The sequence below is a fragment of the Lonchura striata genome, chromosome 5 (assembly GCF_046129695.1).
Source record: "Lonchura striata isolate bLonStr1 chromosome 5, bLonStr1.mat, whole genome shotgun sequence".
NCBI classification, from domain to species: domain Eukaryota; kingdom Metazoa; phylum Chordata; class Aves; order Passeriformes; family Estrildidae; genus Lonchura; species Lonchura striata.
This window is the reverse complement of record NC_134607.1, coordinates 45,449,535-45,466,625: the sequence shown is the minus strand read 5'-3', so window position 1 is coordinate 45,466,625 and position 17,091 is coordinate 45,449,535. Positions and strand designations below refer to the sequence as shown.

Genomic DNA, 17,091 nt, shown 5'->3' with positions numbered 1-17,091 from the left:
ATCTGTTTATCTGTTTCCTAGGAAATTCCAGTGGACGTGGATTTTCTTACATCACAAAGTAAACAAGCTGAACTGAAACCATTTCCGTTTGGACCGTATCGTAGTCCTCTTCTACTGTTTAAATCCTACAGGTGTGAAGGCTGTAGCAGCTCTTTGACTTGTACTTATGTATTCTTGTTCATATGTTCTTCAGTGCCTTCTGGGTTTCAGTCTTCCTTGAAACCCAGGCGTGTACAGAAAGACAAGACTTAGTGAGAAACTTGACTATCCCTAAATAGTATTGCCTGGTTTAGCAAATCTAATGTTTTTATTCAGTTTTTTTTCTGCTGTGCACATGTCCCTTGGTTTTGTGCAATATGCTGCTTTTACATTGTATTGCATGTTGTTTGATGCAACTAAAATAAAAATCCACTTTACCACGTTTTAGATCTAGTACAAAGCAGTGTAAATCCAAGAAGCTTTATTTCTTTGAACTTGGCTAGGATATACATAATCTGAGTCAAAATTGGCTCAATCATCTATTTTTGGACTCCTCCTCAGTGGAAAGAGGCATAATCACAGTGATTCATCTTGACAGTAATATCTGCAAGTGTAATCAATTTGGCACATTTGTCTTTTGACTAAAGAGAACTTTGTTCCTATACATCAAATTTTAGACAACAAAAGTTGAATTTAAACTGGAGAAGTTGTATCCATGTGCTTCAGGACTTAAGTAGTAGAAGATGGAGGATGCCATCTTCACAGGAGTATTCATTTTAGCTTGTAGCTTATGATGTCAATTCCTGAAGGAGCTGGGAATCCCAAAATTGTTGTAGTCAAACTTCAGCTAAAAAATTAAAACAAGTGTTAGTCTGCTAGACTAAGGCTGGTTTTGTTTGTTTATGCATTCTAAGGCTGATACATTTATTTTTTTCCTACTGTTTCTTCAAGTTAATCTTTAACAGTTCTCTTTACCACTTCTATTTGATGTTGGTCTTAATACTGATTAGAGCATGAGATTTTCTATAAACTACTGAAATGCACTTTGAGTAGTTTGATTTCCATGCTGGGTTTTTGCTACACTCCTGTTTTCATATTAATGAAATTCTGTACCTAAAGGAGATAAGAATGCTAGAGGAAAACTTAATTAGGTTGAGAAGTATTTCATTGTTCCCTTCTTCTCGCTCTTGTTTTTATCTTGTTTTTAGCCTGTAGGTTAATGATGTTTTTGGTTAGTTAGCAGGGTTTTGGAAATAATGAGATTTAATACTGAGAGTGTTTTTTAATTACTTTTTTTAGAAAACTGATATCTTGCCTGGTGTACTTTATGGCAATAATTTGCTGTTTCATTTTAGGTTTAGTCCTTATTTTCGTACCAAGGAAAAGCTGTACCTCAGTTCAATAACGTATAGCAATATGATTGAGCCAAAACAGTGTTTCTGCCGCTTTGATTTAACAGGCACGTGTAATGATGATGACTGTCAGTGGTAAGTTCTTAATTTTTGTGGCTTAAATTAAACCTCTCCTCTAGGTACCTTGAGTCTGAAATAAGTACGGTTTTCTTTTCTTTGCAAGATCTGGATATGTGATCCTATGTGCAAGTTCTAGACAAGGTTATTTTTAATACTCTATTACAGATACTTAGTTGGAAGAAAATCTCCTTTCAACTAAACCATGAAGAAAGAGGAGGCTCTTTAGATGTAAATTTAAAAAAATAGTATGGCCTTATAGAGAATATTTAACATTTTTCTAGTAATTGAAATGGATCTGGTGATATACAACTTCAGCATAACCTTGTAGGACCTCACATAGTGATACTGTTAAGCACACTTGATATGAAAGGCATATACCAAATAAATGATTAAGTGAAAAAACAGTAATATTGTAGTGTAATTCTAATTTCCTGGAAAAGTGCTAGCTAAGTTTGCTTCCTTAAAGGCTGGTGTTAAACTGTATTTAAAAATAATTCGTTTGCCAGTCTTCTGCAGTATATTTAAAAGTAGATATTAATTGGTTAGGAATTAACTCAATATGGAAGCCTAACTTTTGGTAAAATAGGAGTGAACTTTATTCTGGATCAGCTTTTAGCTGTTGTCATCAGACCATTGTTTGACTCGTTAAGATACAAAGTGATATCTAATTCTCATAATTATGTTACTTGAACTGGAAAGTTCTAAATACTGTGCTGTAGGCTTAAGTTTAGAAAAAGCCCAGATACATTTAACCAACTTTCAGAGCAAACAATACTTTTTTTGTGGTTATTGTTTTCTTTATGCCTTACCCTAGAGCGTACTAAAACTTCTTAATATTTGTTACGATAAATGTATTAATTGCTTATTTATTTGTTTTAGGCAGCACATGAAAGATTGCACTCTTAGCCGTAAGCAGCTCTTTCAGGATATTCTGTCTTACAATTTAGAACTGATAGGCTGTTCAGAAAAAAGCACTGATGAGGAAATCAGCACTGCCACAGGTTGAGTATTTTGTCTTTTGTATCTAAAAATTAATTTCTAAAGAGAATGTGTTTCATTAAAAGCTCTTGGTGCACGGACTTTGATGTGAAACAGTATATAAGATACAGCTATGTAATATTTCTTTCATTGTCTATTTCAGTCTTTGTAGTGGGTAGTTACCTTGGTGTCTCACAGAAAGAAAAGTATCACTGGTCTGAGGAACATTACATTAAAAAAGAAAAGTATTGCTAGGATTCAGGGTGTTGGGGAGCAGTGAGCATGGAGTCTTTACCTCTCTCCTTCCTCAGTTCTTCCTGTAACTACTGGACTGACCTGTTTCAGCAGAGCTGGAATCTTATAACAATGACTTTGCCATATAGGAAAGTTGCCAAAGAGAACTTGCTTATTTTTCATTTCTTTGTGCTAGTGTGTTAAGTTACCATGCCTCTTAAAGCAGTCATATTTCATAAATGTATCATAGATTGTATTAAATTGCTGTTAAGTTACTTAACTGTTTTAATCTATATGCTTACCTAAGCTGCGCATATTCTTGTTTCAGAAAAATATGTTGAAAAACTTTTTGGTATAAACAGAGATCGTATGTCAGTGGATCAAATGGCAGTTCTTCTGGCCAGCAACGTTAACGAGAGTAAAAGTCACAGTAAGTAGCTTAGTAGATTAAGTGCAATATATATAAATGTGTAAAAACTATTTAAGTACCTTTATGATTTTGTAAACCAAGAATATATTTTTATATAATTTATTTATCTCAGTGTTATAAATTCTGATTATGGTAAAATAAAGTCATCAGAGCTTAAGGCAATAATACAATAGTTGGAGTTCCATTTGTAGAATTTATTTACGCAATGAAGCACAACAAATTTTAAATAAGTAGTAGTGAAATTTATATACTTCTGTTGAACTCAAAGAAACTTTTTACCTAAAATCCTTATTAGGAAAAATATTTTACTCTTGAATACAGAAAAGTGAAATAATTTTTACTACTTTGTTTACAGCACCTCCACATACAACTTGGAAAGAGAAAAGGAAATGGAGACCAAAGTACTGGAGAAAACCTCCATTAGATAGTAGCAGCAGTGAAGAGGAACAATTTGTTGGACCTATTAAATATGGTAATCTGGATGTGTGGCACCCTTTAAATGAATACTAGAGGAAAAAAGCCACCTACATCTTTCTAACACTTGATTTTTAAAGTGCTTTTTGAGGAAACCAGTGCTTTTAATAGTTTCCTTGATTTTATACTTCCTGTATGCAGACTTTATTTTGCATAAGTTTTTGGGTAAAGTTTGACCTACACTTGTAATTCTAGTAGATTTTTCCTTTAATGTGACTGGAAATTAGGGTGGGATTTCTAATTACCTGTTCTTAAAGAAAGAGCATAAGGAACCATTTCCCTAGAATGTTTCAGCCTTTGCCATAGACCATTAAGATTTAAAAAGAATTTCCTTCAACAGCCCTGCTTTCTCCTTCCCCTTCCTGCTGAACTTTAAATAGCAAAGCATCAGTATTCAGTTACCTTAAGTTTGTACAGAATTTTTATTTGGTGTGCAGTCAGGAGTTAAAAAAAAAGCTGTGGTTAAGCAGCATTTGAAACTTGGAAGCTGCTAGAGAATCAGTAACCTGATAGCATTTAACATGTGACTCTTGCAAATAGGAGCTTTAGGATTTGTTATCGAATCTCTAAAAAGCATTTTGAGACTCAGAATTGAGATAAATTTTTCCTAATGCTGCCTGATAAACTGCCTTAGTTGGTGTCTGTTGATCAAGGCAGCCTTTCCTGCTAATTCTTTCATTCCTTCACATTTGAAATATAACCAGTTCTCTAGAGACAATACAGTTTGAAGTATGCTGAGATAATGCTATTTAGTTGTGATCAATGGGTATAATTGGAATATATAAATGCCACCTCTTGTGAGAGTTACCTATCACTATTGTTTTAAAAAGGAAATTCTATTTAAAAACAAGTTATATATTACTTACAGCCCATCCCACAGAACATAAGAAAAGAGTTCCAGTGCTTGATACTGTGGTGACTCCAGATGATGTTCGGTATTTTACAAGTGAGACTGATGACATTTCCAACTTGGAAGCAAGTGTCCAAGAAAATCCCTGTGATGTACAGCTTTGGATTAAACTTGCATATAAATACTTGAATCAAAATGAAAGGTATGTCTGCTACATTTGAGACCTTGCTACATTTGGCCTTGCTGCTATGATCAAGTTTCCTATTTGATGGTAAAAAACTTTCTTCAACTATGCCACAAATAATTCATTGCTTTAAAGCAGGTTAAAAAATAGGTTATATTTCCTGCTGTATTTAGTACAGTATATGAGTAATAAATTACATTGGTGGTTTCTTTGGGTAGATTCTTTTTTGGAATGGAAGTTGATGGAAAGTTATGTGGGAGAAGTAATTTGTTCATGTTTGAAAAGTGTTCTGTGTAAGACTACAGTGGAGTGTTGTACTTCCAGCAGTAAAAGTGGGCCAATGAACTCAAATCATTGTTCTCTACAGCGTGAACAGTTGGAATGATGTCTGAAATTAGTTTCATCAGCCATCTGTCTTATAAGTACAGGTCTGATAGTTGGTTTTATCCCTGTAGAAATCATCCAGTTGAGTACTTGGTTTCTCATTTTGTGATTTTTTTTTTTCTTTTAACTTTAGTTTGCTGAGTTTCTCTAGCTTCTCTTTTTTAAAATTATTCTGCAGGCTACCATGTTTCTATTGGCAATCAGATCATTTGAATAGGAATTCTGTCTTGATGGTTTCATCCATTATGATTGACTTCAGTTTTAATAGTGAGGTACAGTTGAGCAACTGTAGCAGGAAGTAAGGGGAATGGAGAGAGCAGCTCTACTTTAAAAGCCTTGTTTAAACTGTGGATAGTGAAAAATGTAGGAAGAAATCAGTTTAACTGTATCACTAGGTGCCTAAACAATAGAAGGGGTAGAGCTGGAAAGGCCACTAATCAGACTATTACCAGCAAGTAGCAGCATGAGAAGAGCATGCCTTCTAAATATAAGTGTACTTGGGAAACAATCAAGAAAAGAGAACCTAGTGGAAGATATGCATACTTTTCTTAAAACAGCCACCTCTCCCATTCCTACTTCCTTAGTAGTCTGAAGAAATTTGGCTGTTCTAGTTAAGTGAAAGTGGGACTGGGAGACCTTCTGTTAGGGTTTTTTTGAGACTTGTATACTTCTTCTCATAAATGTCCATGCAAAATAATTTCTAAAGATGTTTCAGAATAAGTGGGACCTCAGAAGCATTCTGTGGTTTTATGGAAGATGTATTTATGAATTAAAGCTCGGCTCTGTGGTTTGCAGTATAGTTAGTTATTTCAGCTAATTTTATATTACTTGGTGGGTATCATCTCATGATTTTTTATGTCAAAAAATAAAATTTCCATTTTTTTAATGTTTTAGAGTCAGAACCTGTATGATATGCTGAAATAAAGGCTTATATTTAATGACTGTAGAAAGTAAATCAAATATTTAATAAAAGTGTAACTTTACTGCGCCTCTAAAATAATCTACTTAAGTTCTTTAGCTTGTGTGCTGTAAATGCCATTATATCCTTGCAGCTTGAGAACTTTGCTTACGGATCAATCTTACCAATTTTCATTTAATTTGGACTCTTACTTGAATTGTCACTCTTCATAGAATACTTATTTCTGTGCACTATGATAATTGTACGTCATAATCTCTGAAACTTGCTAAAGCTTTGAGACCTTGATAGTAAAGGAAAGCGTGTAAGAAAATATACTGTATGTGACTTCCATTCTAATTAAAAGTATCTATTTTCATATTTGATACTGTGGAAGTCATAATACCAACACAATTTATGTGAGTCCTTTTTCAATATATAATTTTTACAGCTCGTCATCTGAGTGTTTAGATTCTACTCTAAATGTTTTGGCTCGAGCCCTGGAGAACAACAAAGAAAATCCTGAAATTTGGTGTCATTACCTCAGACTTTTCTCAAAAAGAGGAACCAAGGAGGAGATACAGGAAATGTGTGAAACAGCAGTGGAATATGCTCCCTCTTATCAAATCTGGTGGACAGTAAGTAAAAATTTCAAAGTATAAATTAAATGTTCTTGTGTGTGCTTTCTGCTCTATGAAGTCAGCATGTGTGACAGGGAAAGTGTCAAATGAAAAGCACTGTAGGTTTTTGAAAATGCTAAATTTGAAAATGAAGCTATTCAAATTCTTGCAGGTTATATGCAGAAATTATCAGTTTTCCTCTGGTTGTAGAAGTTATTTAGAATCATTGTGTTACATTGATTGCAAAACTTGGGTGTTCTTGTACATCTTGAAAGTGGTATCTTTTGAGGTTTAATATGAAAATTTGGTGTGATAAGATAGTAAAAGGTATTACTTGAAGTTTGTGATCTGTGTGATTTTTAAACCTTAATCTAGAAGCTTTACTTGTATTGTGATTGTTACTATTATTTATTTCTCTCTAGTTTTTGAATTTGGAGAATTCCTTCGATGGAAAAGACTACGTATGTGGGAGGATGCTGCAGTTCCTAATGGAAGTGACAGGAGGAGGAGAAAACCCAAATCTTGTGTCCTTTCAGTTGCTAGAGACTCTCCTTTACAGGGTTCATTTAAGCCTGTTTACAGGAAGACATCAGAATGCTCTTGTTCTGCTGCAGGTAACTTCCAAGTTATCACCCCAGGAGTGTTTTCATTGCTTCACCTTTTTAATGTGTGTGACTGTGGCAGTTTGACTTTAGTGGAACTGTGCCTTCCTTTAGGAGAATTTCTTCAACAAGTACAGGTTTCTGCATTGAGCTATGATGCTATTGTAAAAGCTGGATATACCTTTGGGGTTTTGTTGCCTACTTTTTTTGTTTGTGTAGCTAATAGCCTAGACTACTAAATCTCAACATAAATCCCAGGGAGATACTTTATTTTTTGGTTTCTTGTAAACCAAAAATCAGATTTTTGCAGTGAAAGGTCTGAGAGTATTGCCTCAGGTATTCAACATTGCTACAGAAGTTATCAAGCCAATAGTTCTTGGGAAAGAGCATAGTAGTTATCTAATAGTGTTGCTCTACTCTCAAATCTGGAGACTGTTAGATTAGATTTTATTGCTCCTATCAGCTCTGAAGTAATTGAATTGTGTCAGGCCAGAGCTATGTCTGTAGGAGTAATTTAGGTGACTGTTAACTCTTGCGTAGATGATAAAAATGGTGGCTGAGAGTGGGAAATGGACATCACCCTCTCCCAAAGTCCTTTCAGTTGCAGGTTGTTTCATTCCTGCTAGCAGGTGCCAGCTGTTGCTTGTTGCAGCCTGTCACTGTCCTCAGAGTTTGAGAACCTCAGGCTTTTGTCTGGCTCCAGTTGGAATAAGACAGCACAATGCTGTGCTGGCTTTCCCCAGATGTACTGGGAAATATAGTTCCAAATGAATAAAAAGAGCAGAGCTCTGGAGAAAAAACTGTGTCAAATCAACATGGAAATCCAGGGAGAATAACACCGGTTACCCTTACCTTTCTGCAAAGCACAGTCACAACGTCAAACTTTTTTTCCCCAAATTAATCTGAAATACGTAGTTAAAAATAATGGCTTGGCAAGAGATTATTTAATTGTATTGCAGAGAAAATAATTTTGAAGTAACTGCTACATCAGAGTAAATAGCAGTGTGTATTGGAAAACTTGACAGCAATTTTTTTCAAGTATTTTGTGGACTTATTTTTCAATTAGTAAGTGAAATGCTTTTGAAACACCAGTTTTCATCAACTTCAGGACATGTGTTCTGCTGAATTTTGCATAAATTTGCAAGTATATTTATTCTCTTGAAAAATGCATTCTTTGATCATACTGTGTTTGTCCAGAATAATGTTGACACATTGCTAGTCATGAGGTTCTGTTGTATTTAGAAAGAATTTATTTAAACTTTAATTGCATACTCTTATTTTATTTGGGAACTGCTAGTTTAACTGGACTATTCTATCTTTGTTTATGACTAGTAGAAAATTTGAAGTAGTATCCTTGTTCTCAGTAAGGGTTTTTAAAACATTTAAAAACATTTTTAAAAACATGTCCAGTGATGCTGGCCTTTTCAGTAGACTCGAATTGGTGTAACTTAGTAATTTATAACTAGAATTTAATAAAGAAAAACCCCAAGCCAAACAAACAACTCCAAATGCACAAAACCTAGTAGGATATAGCAAGTTGAATCCAGGTGGTAGATGGAGTTGTATCTAGAGCTGCTGTATTACTTCTATGGAACTGGAAGTAATAGGAAAATTAAGCAGGAAAATGGAATGAACACAGGTTGAGAGATGCATGTTTTCAAAGTGTCTCTTCACTTTTTGCAATAACAATCTTTTGCATTTTTTCTGAACCTTTACTAGAAACTCTGTGTAATTTGAATAGCCACGCATTCACATAAGCTGAATATGATTCTGATTGATATAAAGAGCTAGTTCTTCCCTTCTCTCTGGAAAAGTTTTGAGAATATTAAAGCCTACTCTTCCTGTTTTCTTTTCCCATTCTTAAATCTTAAAGACTTTGGCTGAAATACAATGTATTTCTTTCAACCTTTACAGAATGCTTTAAAATCAGCAAGTGAAAAGATAATAGCAGAACACCTTACTGCAAGTGACCGTTGCTTGGCTTGGCTGGCTTACATACATCTAATTGAATTTGGTGTTCTCCCAGTCAAGTTCTATGATCCAGCTAATGTCAGTCCTTCAAGGATTGTGCACAAAGAGCCGTTTTTAATACCATGGCAGACAGTTCAAGATGTGAAGACTGATCCTGATACACTTTTAGCTATGTTTGAAGGTAAGATTAAGGTGGTAAATATTTACTACATTCTTCACATGTCATAATTCAAGAAGTATTATTCAACTTCGGAATTTCAAGTCAGTGCTCATGACTGTGTTAAGCCATTGAATTAATCCAGTGAATATTGTATTTTGACTTGAACAGAATAGTGAGGAAAATCCATGTTCTTGGTTCCTTAAGCAACACTGAGTTTTTAATCTGTGGTTTCAACCCATGGCTTTATCTTGGTAGAATATGATAGTTCAGAGAAAAAGACTAGTCAGTTGCTTGTGATTGTATGACATTGCTTGTTTTCTTGGCTTATGCAAGCATCAAGCCAAGCTTCAGCTGTCATTCTTTCTTACCCTTTTTCCCCTCAGTAGAATATGTTTATTGGGAATCTACTTTCCTGGAATATTAGTGCATTGTTCTGCCTCTTTTAAGGAAATACATGTGTTTATCTTAAATTCACAATGTAAGTAAATTGAATAATTTTTTTAAAATGAAAAACGAAGATAGTAGAAGAAATTGAGTTTTTAGCTTATGGTGGTGCTGCCAGACATAGGCTTCATAGTAGCAGACAAATACTGTTATATAGTATTTATAAATATCAGTATTTAGTGGTTAGCCAGCAGCAGTATTTAGTTGCCACTGAGAAAATACCTATGCTGCTGGTGGTAATGCAGTGTTGAAATAGTCAAAAATTTATGGAGTAGCCCAGCTGTGTGAGTGAAGGCAGTCTAGCTATGGGAATGGGATGTTCATTGTTGGATGACTTTTTATTATGCTGAGGAGAAAAAGAATATCCTACATTAGCTTTTGCCTCAATAGCTTTCAGCAGCTATGCTGAAAATCCTGGAATGTGGTTTTAAATCTAGGGATATACTTCTGCCTGTAACATTGCTTTAATGTTTCATTGGTAGGATATTTCCTGTTTCTAAAATGAGTAAGAGATGAAACTGAAAGCTTTGTCTTTGCACTGTGGTGATCAGTAAGGAGAGCTTTTCCAAAGTTGATTGTCTGTTACTAATAATTTGCAGAAACAGCACTCTCAGAAGCATCATACTTACATGTTTTCCTTATGTTCAAGGAGACATTTTATTATGTTAAGGCTTCACATAATTTTGACACTGACATGTAAAGGCTTTGTTTTTTACTTTCGTTTTGAAGATGCAGTCAAAACATGCACTGATGAAAGCCTTGAGGCTGACAAAAGAATAGCTACCTGCTTTCCTCTCTATAGGAACATGATAGCTTTGCTGAAACTTCTTGAAAGGTAAGTTGTTGCAAGACATTCTTAACTTAAGTACTCGACACTTTTTTTTTTGTTAAACTTAATGTTTACTTTTTTTTTAAGGTGGGAGTCTGCTGCAGAACTTTGTAGGTCTTTATTGGAGCTCTGCCCTAACAACTGTCAGCTCTTGGAGAGTTTGGCCACCTTGTATTTGCAGATGAAGCAGAGTGAAAATGCCCACAAAGTGTGGATTGGAGCTTTTGAGAAGAATCCTCAGAATGCGGAAATTTTTTATCGATTGTGTAAATTTCTTGTTTCACAGGTAATGTTCCACTTCAAAATTTACTTGCTGCTCTGCTAGCTCTGCAAAGTTTCAAGTTTGTTGTTTAAAAATCTAATAAAATTGATTCAAATTAAGGATATTTTTGTAATGTCTAGTACACCTTCCTATAAGTAGGAGAAGTATAATTGGCAAGACAAGTGACATGATCAAAGATAATCTTAGCAATTACATAAAATCATAGATTTATAGTTTGTGTTGTTCTAATTCAGTGTAATATCCTTAAGCAAGAATAACAGAAATTAAAAGTACACCTGTAATATTTTTTCAGCTTCTTTCTAATGCTGACTGCCTCATTTAAACTTCATTTGTGAGAAAATGAAGACAATGGAGCATTGCAGAGATAGACACACCACTTGTTACTTATTTTGCTTATATTAGTCATACCATATTCAGGTTGATTTTTTTTTTTTTTTTTCATTAAAAAATAACAAACCCCGAACTACAAAACAGGAAAGGTCAAGCAGTATTCTTCCACTGTTGCAAGATTTTGTGGCAGCTTTCTTTGAGAATACATGCCAAGAGCATGGTCCCATGGATCTCTTAAGGTATGTTGAGAATAAGATTTTAAGTTTTGGCCATCTTGGCATTTTCTTGAATTACGTGATAATCTAGAACTTTTGAACTCTTGTTGTTTAGCATGGCATGTTTTGCCAGAACTTCAGTGAATAGTGATTTGGTATAAGGTTTACACTTGTTTTTGCATAGACACTAATTTATAAAGCCATGAGTATCCAAAAATAAAACAACAAAAATGTTGAATATCTGGATTTGGTTAATGAAAATCAATCATATATATATATATATATGCCGAAGTTGGTTTTATTTATAAGCTAGGATCATAAAATTACATATCTAAAATAAACTGTTTAGGCACTTGAGAAAGGCCTCCATCAAGAGGTCCAGCATGTTATTAATTAGATTGTTGTTGAAAAGACAGGTTTCATATGTAGCCTGATGATTTTCCCCTGGAATTTTAGCACCTAGTTGAAACACAGAAGTTTTGAAGTCTGCAAGTTCCCTGTGGTCAAAACAGATGCCTGTGAAGGTCTTCAAAGCCAAAGCCTTCCATGCTAAAGCTTATTGAGATGAGCTTTTGAAATGTTTTTATCTCTAAGTTAGGTGTTAGATTTTATTCTTGCTTACGTTTGTTTGCATACTTGATGCATGTTATGAAGGGCAGAGTCTGTCATATAAGGCAACATTTAACTTTCTACATAATGAAAGAGTGAATGCCTTCTTTATTAATTCTATATTTCTGTGAAATGCTTATTGTACAGATTTTATCTGGGTAGAATTAAACTGAAATCTAGGAGAAGTGCATTTTTTTAGTAGTTTTCATGAACTGGACTTCTTAACTGAATGTTACACCTAGGTAGGATTCTTCCATGTAGAAGGTTATTCTTGTTTACTACTACTTTTTTCTCTTGTAGATATCTCTTGAATTTTCCAATGCCAATTGAATTTACATCACCTCTCTATAAAGAACATCTTACAGATGATGTTATTAACCAGCAAATCCCATATCTATGGCAGATCTACTGGTGAGATTTTCCCAGGAATTTCTGAGAAACAGCTATTGTGTCTGACTAAATAGCATTTTCAAAAGCAGAGTATTCATTATTTGCCTAAGGGTGTGTCACTTTGGATTCTCTGAATAAATGATTGGCCAGTCCTTAAGAGAACCTACTGGCCTGCTGCACAATGGAGATAATTTTATGAAACTGAGTTGCATGTCAACTTAAGTTTTCCACTTGAGAAATCTTTGAGGAATGCTGACCTATAGGAGTGGTAATAGGTGTGTTCATCTCAAAATGCTTTTTGTTTTACTTTTGGTTTAGGTTGCTGCTGCTAGTAGTATTTTTCTTGTCTTTATGTTACAATAGCTTTTCTTTATAGAAGTTTCCATTCTCTTTAGTCCTGATCTCCCCAGCTCTGACTTACTGTTCTGCTATTCATGGAGAAGCTCCACAGTAAAGTAATGCAGGAGGGTGACATATTCCTCCAGAAGAGGTTGTAAAGGAACATGTCTTTGTCATGTATACACAGTCTTTTTTATTTTGTTTTTTTTTTCCTATTTCTTCCATCATTCCTATTCATAGCAGCAGTATACAGGATTGCCAGACACCACATTATTATCGGTCTGTAACTTACGCTAGTTACTTAACTGTGGTTACTGAGGTGCTGGCTTACACTGGTTAAGAAGTTTACCATTTCATGGTCTGGGTTTGTCAGTCCTCACAAGTAGCTATTTGGCTTTTCAGATAAGTAAAATGGCAAGGATAGTATTGCTTCACATACTGAGTGAGAATCCTCAGAACATCTTCAACACTATTGCTTATTGTTTTTAATTGGCGGACAACTTACAAGTAAAATGTATGGTTTTCAAGAAAATTTGAATGAAACCTTATTTTTAAAGATTATGGGATTTTTTTTGTGTTGTCTATTACTATCAGCTTAAATACTTTAGAATTTAACAAAATACTTCTTGAAAAGTTCAGTTTTGGGTTCGGCACTTACACAGTAGAAGTATTGGTACTAAGACACTTGAGGTCACCATTTATTCTTAAGGTACACTTACTTAAGCTCAGATTCTCCTGTATTTTAGCACCTGCTTCTAGGAGGGAAAATAACTGTTCTTGAAATAAGGACCTAAATTACTTTCAGAGCTAATAGAGTGTTTCTCTGTTTGAGTTTTGCTGCAGTTAAGTGTCTAGGTACTTAGGCCTGTGTATCTACATTACCTTTCTTCAGGTATGGAGGACAAAAGACATGAAAGTTCACTTTTACCAATTTAAAATAATTGAAATCCACAAAGCCTTAAAGGTCTTGAAACAATGTTTTACTTGGAAAGATTATTTGTGTGTGCACACCTATGTGTTTTTATACACAAATGTATACACACACTATTTTAGAAAGAGTAGCAAGTAGGTGATTTATTTAATTCCTGGGGAAAGCAGTAGAATCACCCACTCATTATGTAACTTTAGTCAGGAGAGCTCAGTAGCAAGGTCAGCCATATCTTTATATATTTCTGCATACTCCTTCTTTATGAGGTTGTTAGATTCCCCCTGCCCCCGATTACTTCCTGCAAGTCTTTTTTTCATTCTCATGTTACACTTTGAAATAGAGAATTTTCACCGTGTCTGGATCTAAGAATGTGTCTGCTCCTGTCTTTGTGTGTTGGTCTGAATGTTTCTTTGAAAAACTGTTGAAGAAAATTACAGGGGGGCTTTGACCTTTCTTGTCAAGTTTTTTTCTCCTCTGACACAATCAGTATGTTTCTACCCCAGATCCTGGTAATATTTGTTTCAAAATACTAACTTTGTTGCCAGAGACTGATACTATTTCTCAAGTGGTTTTAATTGGACTTCAAAATGTATTGTTCTGGCAGTGGAAACTCAAAACTTGTCTCCATTCTGTAGCAATTAGAGCATTCCTACTAGTATTAGTGAAGGGTACTTTACAAGAGTAGAAGACAATTTTTACTTAAAAGTAATATTTACTTTTAAGAGTTGCATTCGAACTTCATGGTTGTTTTATTATTCCTTGTTACTTGCTTTTGGGACTTACCCATTCTAATAAATTAACTGATAAATTAATCCATGATATAGTTAAACTGAAAACGCTGGTTTTTTGTTACATCTGGGAATGAGAAATTCTTAATTGTGTATTTCTCTGAATGTGTAATTACATGTATTCATTATGACACGCAATAGTTTTTATCTTTTTATTTTAAACAGCTTGTGCCAGTCACTTCATGCAAGTGTTGGTGAAGCACTGGATGCTTTTGAAGCAGCTCTGGGGGCAGTGATGCAGCAAGAAACTGTTCAGAACATTTGGTTGGAGTAAGTTCTTAAGGGGAGAAAGCTAATTAATCTCAACTATTAAATGAACACTACCAGAACCATCTTTTTTCTTTTTTTTTTCTTCCAGTTACCTTGTTTTTCTCAATAGCAAAGTTGTTGAATCCAGCAACAAAGTACAAGAATTCAAGCTTTTTACTGATCTAGTGAACAGATGTCTGGTGACAGTCCCCACACAATATCCAATTCCATTTAGTACTGCTGATTATTGGACCAATTATGAGTTTCATAATAAGGTAAAAATGTGTCTGTGAGCAGTTTTAGTTAAACAAAGAGGCTGATGACCTGTTAGTGGGTACCTGTAATCTATTTGTTCAGGTACAGCACTGGTATGTGTACACAGAGAGCTAAAAAAAGAAGGAAGTGTCTGAGTGTAGTAGTGTTTTGAACAGAAAAGTATCTAGCAGTACCTTTTTAAAGAAAGGTCCTGTAATGCAAACAGAAACTTTGACATGGTAATGAAAAATTATCTTTTTACAGATAAAAGAGAAAATATATAAGGGAAGGAAGATATGGTCACACAAGAGGATTCTGTAGAGCTATACCACTGGCAGATGGAAGCAGTTCTGATCATAGAAATTATAATGGTTGAGAAACAGAAGAAATAGGAGGAAAAAGTTGAGCACTTGGACAGAATAAAGCTTAGAAAAGTCTTGGGTCCCATTTTGCTAGCAAGCATTGCATTTATCTTTACGCACTAAATGCAGGCTAGAAGGACTGAAATAGGTGGTGCTAGCAACTTGACACTGAATTCATATTATACAAATTGATTTATGTACTCTTGAGGGATATGGTTTGAAGGTGGCAACTCATTTTAGTCATAGTGTTCATAGTTTTCATACCATTATTCTTAGCAAAATAAGACTACAAAGTGGATTAATGTTTATAATTCAAATTCTACAGGTAATTCTTTTTTATTTGAGCTGCATTCCAAAATCTCAACATTCCAAAACTTTGGAACGGTTTTGTTCTACCATGCCTACTAATCCTGGACTTGCACTGAGGTATGTGTAAATACTTTTAATTAAGGCAAGCAGTTAACATAACTATTGTTTTTTTGTGCAAGATATGCATGATTTGCTTTATACTACAGAAGTAAAACTTCCTCTATTATTGCATGTTGCTTGAGGCATATTGTGCCTTCTGACGTCATCTCAATCTTAGATTTGACCATGTTCTGTTCTATCTACAGACAGGTTATAAGTATACAGAAATTAACTCTGCATTGTACATGATGACTTCAAATGGTCAAAATTTCAAGTGGGTAGAGAAACATGAGATATATATTAAAATCTTGTTGCTACTTGATGATCCATTACATGTATAGCTTCAGAACAGATAATGGATATACTAGTCTATAAGTGTGCTATCTTAAGGCTTAATTTGACATATTTTAAAGAAAATCTGATTGGAAACAACCAGTTAATGTAAGCATTACACTGGCTCTTCAACAGTGTTTCAGAATGTGTTCTGCCAGGAGTAGACTCCATGTTTCACTGTGTTCAGGTGGACTGAATGCATGAATATTTCAGTAATACTGAGAAGTCCCAAAACACCGTTCATCATCAACAAGGAACTCAAAGCAAGGCTTAGGTGTGGTTGTGGGCATGGGGAGAGTGTGACACACCTGCCTTTGGCACATGAAGTTGAATAGCTTCATTTTAAACCAAGTTGCGATTCTGTCTAGATGGAACATGCAGCTCCCTTAGACAGTGTTGATACTGCATGAAATGGGTGAGCAGAACTGATTGATTGTTATTCCTAGCCCCATTACTATCAAACTAATTTGTCTCTTTTCAAATGTGCAGTTACCTTGTGCATGCTAAAAGTGAATCCACTCGTAATATGACAAGATCATGTTTTATCTCTGATTTCACACTTAGTTATTCTCTAAAAGTGTATCTTGTTTTGTTCTGAGAGCATGATCAAATCAATATTGTATATGGTGGCTTGGGCTTTTTCCTACTTGAAACTCTTGAGTCAGATTAGGTATAATATATTTTGTGTAATGTGTTTGTATCTTTGGATAGCTTTTCTGTTCCAAGTGATTAGAGCACTGGTCCTTTCTCATGAATGCCTTTTACAGACTGCTTCTGCGATACTGGGAGGAGAGCAATATTCAGATTCTGAAACTACAAGCCAAGATGTTTACATATAATATCCCAACATGCCTGGCCATCTGGAAAATGTAATGCAACAGTCATACATCTGTTTTCATAGCTATTGCTTTTGTTTGTAAGGTTTACTTCACAAAGGTAAATCTGAAATGTCCTTCTAATTGGGCTTGTACTTGAAGCTTCTCTTTCATTAGTTTATTATTTTGAGAGTAACTTCATTACCGCAGACAGAGATACTGTCACTTCTTTAAAATGAGAAATGAAATTTCCCTCTTGGGCAAACATAAGTGAATTGATA

At 34.7% G+C, this 17,091-nt stretch overlaps 1 protein-coding gene across 5 annotated transcripts in view; it reads left to right on the top strand.

The window, feature by feature from the left end:
- The window catches only part of ZFC3H1 (zinc finger C3H1-type containing), a 41,445-nt gene that overhangs the window by 20,518 nt on the left and 3,836 nt on the right, over positions 1 to 17,091 (top strand). For all 5 annotated transcript variants that reach the window (XM_021528970.2, XM_021528969.2, XM_021528967.2 and 2 more), the window contains exons 16-32: positions 22 to 131; positions 1,335 to 1,466; positions 2,331 to 2,452; positions 2,992 to 3,093; positions 3,449 to 3,565; positions 4,436 to 4,619; positions 6,332 to 6,518; positions 6,923 to 7,114; positions 9,017 to 9,254; positions 10,407 to 10,512; positions 10,594 to 10,792; positions 11,264 to 11,358; positions 12,244 to 12,354; positions 14,554 to 14,658; positions 14,747 to 14,912; positions 15,580 to 15,680; positions 16,763 to 16,864. In XM_021528970.2, coding sequence (XP_021384645.2) covers positions 22 to 131; positions 1,335 to 1,466; positions 2,331 to 2,452; positions 2,992 to 3,093; positions 3,449 to 3,565; positions 4,436 to 4,619; positions 6,332 to 6,518; positions 6,923 to 7,114; positions 9,017 to 9,254; positions 10,407 to 10,512; positions 10,594 to 10,792; positions 11,264 to 11,358; positions 12,244 to 12,354; positions 14,554 to 14,658; positions 14,747 to 14,912; positions 15,580 to 15,680; positions 16,763 to 16,864 — 2,369 coding nt within the window. The remainder of the gene's footprint in view (positions 1 to 21; positions 132 to 1,334; positions 1,467 to 2,330; positions 2,453 to 2,991; positions 3,094 to 3,448; positions 3,566 to 4,435; positions 4,620 to 6,331; positions 6,519 to 6,922; positions 7,115 to 9,016; positions 9,255 to 10,406; positions 10,513 to 10,593; positions 10,793 to 11,263; positions 11,359 to 12,243; positions 12,355 to 14,553; positions 14,659 to 14,746; positions 14,913 to 15,579; positions 15,681 to 16,762; positions 16,865 to 17,091) is intronic.